Source organism: Bubalus kerabau, chromosome 16 (assembly GCF_029407905.1).
Source record: "Bubalus kerabau isolate K-KA32 ecotype Philippines breed swamp buffalo chromosome 16, PCC_UOA_SB_1v2, whole genome shotgun sequence".
Taxonomy (NCBI): Eukaryota; Metazoa; Chordata; class Mammalia; order Artiodactyla; family Bovidae; genus Bubalus; species Bubalus kerabau.
This window is the reverse complement of record NC_073639.1, coordinates 73724680-73730679: the sequence shown is the minus strand read 5'-3', so window position 1 is coordinate 73730679 and position 6000 is coordinate 73724680. Positions and strand designations below refer to the sequence as shown.

Here is a 6000-nt window from a genome sequence, read left to right as displayed (position 1 = left end):
ATAAGGCCTGGAATGAAGGAGAGCGCCTCTAGAGAGGATGTGCTTCTCTCGATGACTGAGGACATTGCCAGTTTGGGACCACGCCATATTCTCTACTAGAAGTTTTCGTGGACCATCCTGATAACATTTGGGCTGTGAAGCCAAGTGAGAGTCTACTCCTGATTATACATCCTTAGATTCTTTTTCCTGCTTTGCTTTAAGACAAGCAATTTTCCTTGCTTTTGTAAAAATGATTGATTCCCCATCATAGTGAAGGTATAGCCCTGTGGAGGCCGAGCTTTAGGAAGAATATCTCCTACTGGATGCCCTGTAGCAGGTGGGTCATTTGAGGCAGTGAAAACTTAGGCTCAGTGGCGTCAGTGAATGGCTGTGAGAAGCAGGCTTTAGAGCTCTGATCTCCCCAGGTTTCCACACCCGCTTAGTTCTTGGCCTGAGGATTCCTTATACTTCTTCCAGCTCATGGATACATTTAAGGTGTTTTAGAATTCTACCCAACATGTCTAGTTTTCTACAAAGGATTATCCAGTCACCTAGTCTACCATCCAGAAGGAGAAGTCCTTCTTGAACTGGTTGGTATAATGAATGATTTACAACTAAAAACTTAACGATTTTGCCCCATTCTTGCATTTCTGTGTAAAACCAGCTTGGAGTATCAGTGTTTTGTATGTAGCTAGCTTTTGTGGATGTTGGAGAAGGAGATGGCAGCCCATCCAGTGTTCTTGCCTGGAGAATCCCGTGGGCAGAGGAGCCTGGTGGGCTACAGTCCATGGGTCTCAGGAGTCGGACACGCCTGAGCGACTAAACCGCCGCCAGCTTTTATGTGCTGCTGTCATACGTGGACATATGAAGACTCTGTTCTTAAAGCCCATTAGCAGACCCCCTAGCAGATCCTCCTCCCCTGCCTTCTGGTCAGGCCACCCTGGGGTTGCCTCACCCCTGCCCTTCTCTCCAGGGAGAGCTGCCCCTCCAGCAGCGTGGCCAGGACTCTCTGGTGCCTGGCTCCCACAGATGGAAAGGAGGGCGCTGTGTGGTTGCCAGTCTTGGACCTCACAGCACGGGGGGTCATGACCGATGGCTGGCGCCTGGTTCCCACCCTCGTGGTGCCCTGCCTGTCTCCCTCCTCTCACCTGCACGTGCCGGCAATGGCAGCACCACCCACTGGGCCAGACCAGCCACCCTTGGATGGGTCCCAAGAGCTAGAGATCCAAGTTGCTTGGCAACTTGGCGCAACAGAGTGTCCCAGGTAATGGTTGTTGAGCAGCCCTAGAACTCACCAGGGCCAGTGTGCCCGTGGAGAGTGGTGAGGGCCTTGCCTGGGCCCCAGGCCAAACGGTGACTCTGCTGGGTGCCGCGTCAGCCCTCTGCAGCCTCCCTCCCCAGGCCTTGCCCCACCAGCTCCTGTGCCCCCTTGCCCCATCCAGGCCAGCCCCCCACTGCCTGCTGCTGGCGCCAAGCAGCATAGAGCCCTGCTCCTCCCCTGTGCCACCTGTGGGCGCTGCCTGCTTCCCTGTGGTGGCCTCACACACCCAGTCACGGACAGACACAGGGGCAGGGCCATGGGAAACTCCAAATCCAAGGCTTCTTTATTACTGGTCAGAAGGTGCTCACTCACAAACAGTTCTGAGAAGAGGAACATTGAACAGCTCTGCCACAGTCTGTGTGGGGCTGCCTGCCCACCCTCCATTGGGTACCCTAAGGCCTTTCATACGTTGGTGTTCTCACTTTTGTATTTTTATAAAAACAGAACCAGTCCTGGAGTAGAAAGTAAAACCCTGTGATGACTTTTCAGGACCAAACCAAAGTGTGACGGGTTGGAATAGGAGTTCTGAGGGGCTGGGACAGTGGCCACAGTGGTCCAGTCCCATTCCCCCCCAGTGGTTGGCAGAAGCCACTGGAAGGGGGTTTGAGGAGAGGGCAGGGCATAGCTGACAGGAAGGCCAAACTCAGACAGGAGCACCCTGTCTTCATCATTTTTTCACTTCTACATACCATAGAAATTTATGCCAAATAGCTATTTTGTATATATTTATATCTCATACATATAAATCAGGCAAATAGAGAGCTCAGGGGCGCTGAGATGGGGTACCCCGGAGGCCGGACGCTGGGTTCTCGGGCGCCCAGGCCACCAGCCCAGGCTGGGCCGAGGCTCGGCTCTTATTGCTGACGTGGCGCGGTTCTGTGGCCAAAGCGCCTGCGGCCCGCCGGGCCCCTCGGGGTGGGAAGTAGCCCAGGTGGCCGGGTTCCACGGGGGTGGTTGTCCTCAGACCCACGCGGCGGCCCCGCAGGGCCCCTCCCAACCATGGTTGGGGCTGCAGCTCCAGAGACTTGTGCTCTCCTGGCTCCTTCCTCTGGGGGTCCTGGGCTTCCGGGGGGCCGGCAGCTCAGACACAGATGGCCTTGCTATTTGGGCTGCACAGCGCTCCCGACCCAAAAGGGTCTGGCTGGCTTCCTGATGTCTTAAAGAGAAGGGGCTCTTGCCAGGACACTTGTGTGGCAAGAAAGCACAGTTAGGAAGTGGTCCACTAAGTGCTGTACTAAAAATATTTACTGAACATCTTGGCTGAAAAGAAATGGGAGATAACTTTTTCTAAAAAACTCGCGAGTGGCTCCCTGGGAGGGGCCGGTTCCTCCCTGGGGGGCTGGTGACTGAGGCAGCCCAGGGCCTGGACCAGCCTGCCTGAGTTGTGGGAACTGGAGCTGGGGGCCCCAGGGGGCCCGAGTCCATGGTGAAGGCGGGTGGGAGACCCGGGGCACCTGGGGGCTTGAGAGAACCCGGGTCAGCACTTCCTCCTTCCAAGGTGAGAGCCCCAAAAAAGTGTTATTAAACCAGAAGGGAACGGTGGGGTGGGAGGGCCACGGAGCGCTAAACTGAGTGCGCGAAACAGGAGGTGGAGCGGCGTGCGGGCGCCTGTGTCCGCAGGACGGGCGGAGCTCAGAAGATGTTGGGGCACATGTGCCAGTCCTGCCTCTCCTTGGCCTCCCAGTAGCCCCCCTTGTACACGCAGGCCATCTCCCCGGTGAGCGGGTCCAGCTTCTTCTCGAACCACAGTGGCACATACACTTCGGCCTCCTTCTCTGCGGGGCGGCGTGGCGGGGCGGCGGTGGGCGGCCTGCCTCCGACGCTGCCCCCGGAAAGCCACTCCCTGCCCACTCCCCGCGGCCGGAAGCCCCCAGCCCCTCCCAGCCCCTGGGCGACCCCGCGGCTCTCCCGCCGGCCCCTCTCCCCGCGGCTCACCTTCGTCCACCCCGCAGCCCCGGGAGCAGGCCTCCAGCCGTCGGCGCCGGTTGGCGCGCTGCTTCTCCTCCAGCCGCTGCTTCTCCGTGTTGGCCTCGTCCCAGTGGCCCTTCTCCATGAGCCGCTGGTCCGGCCGCAGGCGGCTGTCTGTGGGCGCCACGCCCTCCTCGTTCTCATTGAGGGTCAGGGCCAGTTCGGAGAAGTAGTACATGTTCTCCGCGTTGTCCCTGCGGGGTCCCGTGGGTGAGCAGTCGGGACACACTCGGCCCCTCTGCTTCCCCTCCTGCGTGTCCACCCGCTGAACCCCCAAACCCAGCCTGGCGCCCGCCTCACCCTTCCCTCCCTGCATCTTGCAGGCTCCACCAACCTGCATCTGTTTTGCCACCTTATACTTCTCTGGGAACTTGCCCATTCCCTCCGATTTTTCATGTTATCTGCCTTAAGTGTTATAATGTCAGTTCCTTTAATTTTGAAGCCTTAAAAGCAGCGCGTACTGCTGCTTTTTTGGGCCTCAGGCGCTTTGGATTAGTCCTGATACTTGGTACGTTGGTCCTTACACGGCCTGCTTGTATTGATGCAGCCTTCCCACCTGACCAAAAGGTAGAATCCTGACAAAAATCTACATGTAGCCATGAGGAAACTCACCAATCCACTCCCTTCTCAGGCAGCCACTGGCAGGTCTCCTGGGTTTATCAGTCCTTTGCTTTCCTTTTGCTGCTGCTACTGCTAAGTCACTTCAGTCGTATCCGACTCTGTGACCCCATAGACGGCAGCCCACCAGGCTTCCCCGTCCCTGGGATTCTCCAGGCAAGAACACTGGAGTGGGTTGCCATTTCCTTCTCCAATGCGGGGAAAGTGAAAAGTGAAAGTGAAGTCGCTCAGTCGTGTCCGACTCTTCGCGACCCCGTGGACTGCAGCCCACCAGCCTCCTCTGTCCATGGGATTTTCCAGGCAAGAGTACTGGAGTGGGGTGCCATCGCCTTGGTACAATTTTATTGCATCTTTGTGTAGGCTTAAGCGTGTGTGTATGTCTCTCTGTATTTTAGGTACTTGTTTTTAAGTATAAAGAGAATGTCATGATACATAGAACCTTCTGGGAGTTGCTTTTTTAGACTTAATGTTAAATTACCAACATGTATCTATATTGTATGTTGCTGTTCATTTGTTTCATCTGCTGTAAATACTGCACTGTGTGAATATACTAGTTATTCACCCCATACATTTGGGTTGTTTACAAGTTTCTGCTTTGGAGTAATCTTACGCATGTTTCTTGTTATACACTTAGAGGAATTCTCTTGAGTACCTAAAAGTGGGACTTCTGGGCTGCAGAGTTTGTGATGTCCTTCTTTAGGAGGTAAGGTCACGCTGCTTTCCAGTGTGGTCCTACCAGCTCACATTCCCACCAGTGATGTGTAAAAGATACTGTGGATCCATATCTTCAACACTTGATATTACCAGACTTTTCATTTTTTCAAATCAAATGATGGTAAAACTGCATATCTCATGTGGTTTTGATTTGCATTTCCCTGATTACTAATGATGTTGATAATTTTCATATGATGACTGGTCATGTTGCTTTTTCTGTGAAATTCGTGTTAATGACCCTTGCATTTTCCTTGCACTTTTTTTTTGCTTTATTTATTAGTTAGAAGTTTAGAAAATTTTTCTTTATTCATTTATACTTGGCTGTGCTGGGTCTTTGTTGCTGTGTGGGCTTTTCTCTAGCTGTGGTAAGCAGGGGCCACTCTCCAGGCGCAGTGCACGGGCTTCTAATTGCGGTGGTGTCTCTTGCTGTGGAGCGCAGTCTCCAGGGCATGTGGGCTTCAGTAGCTGCAGTTCCTGGGCACTGGAGTTCGGGCTCAGTAGTTGTGCATGGACTTAGTTGCCACATGGCATGTGGGATCTTCCCGGACCAGGGATTGAACCTATGTCTCCTGCATTGGCAGGAGGATTCTTTACCACTGACTCACCAGGGAAGCCCTAGGCAGAAGATCTCTCTGTATTCTTTTTAAATTATTGTTTTTAATTGTAGTAGAATACATACGTATTCTTAATACTAATTGTTAGGTGTAAATATTGTGATTACTTTCTCCAAATTTATTTATTGTCTTTTCACTTTCTTTAAATCATCTTTTAATGAGCAAAGTTTCTTTTAATGAACAAAAGTTTAATTGAATACATCAGTGTTTTTGTCTTACTTAATATGTAGTTCCTTAAGTTTTAGAAGATACTCATCTATATTTTCTAATTAGAGTTTAACTTATTGTTTAACAGTAAGTCAGATGGACGGAGGAGCCTGGAAGGCTGCAGTCCATGGGGTCGCACAGAGTTGGACACGACTGAAGCGACTTAGCAGCAGCAGCAGCAGACTTAATACTTATTCAAAGTCCTTTATTTGGAGTTGATTTTTGTTATAATGTGAGGGAGTCACTTAACCTTCTTCTATATGGATAACCATTTTTCCTAGATCCTTTTAGTGGATGGTGCCATCTTCCATGGATAGGATAATGCCACCTTTGTTCGGTAGCAAAGATATATACACATCCAGGCTTCTGTTTCCAGGCTCACTATTTTGTTAAACTGCAGCTTCAGAATAAGTTCTGGGGTCTAGTAGGGCAAGTCGTCTTTTTTCTGTTCTTCTTTAGAAATATCCTGGCCTTTATTCTTTAATATAAATTTGAAAATCATAATACCAAGTTCCATGACTAGTTCAGTATCAGGATTTTGCTTGATTTGCTGACTGTGTGTGTGCTAAGTCATTTACG

The 6000-nt window shown here is 51.7% G+C and overlaps 1 protein-coding gene across 1 annotated transcript in view; it reads right to left on the bottom strand.

The window, feature by feature from the left end:
* Positions 1-1581: 1581 nt before the first annotated feature.
* The window catches only part of OSBP2 (oxysterol binding protein 2), a 124372-nt gene continuing 119953 nt past the window's right edge, over positions 1582-6000 (bottom strand). Inside the window, exons 13-14 of the mRNA XM_055549700.1 lie at positions 3236-3462; positions 1582-3075 (exon numbers count right to left, since the gene is read on the bottom strand). Coding sequence (XP_055405675.1) covers positions 2933-3075; positions 3236-3462 — 370 coding nt within the window. The 3' untranslated portion in view covers positions 1582-2932. The remainder of the gene's footprint in view (positions 3076-3235; positions 3463-6000) is intronic.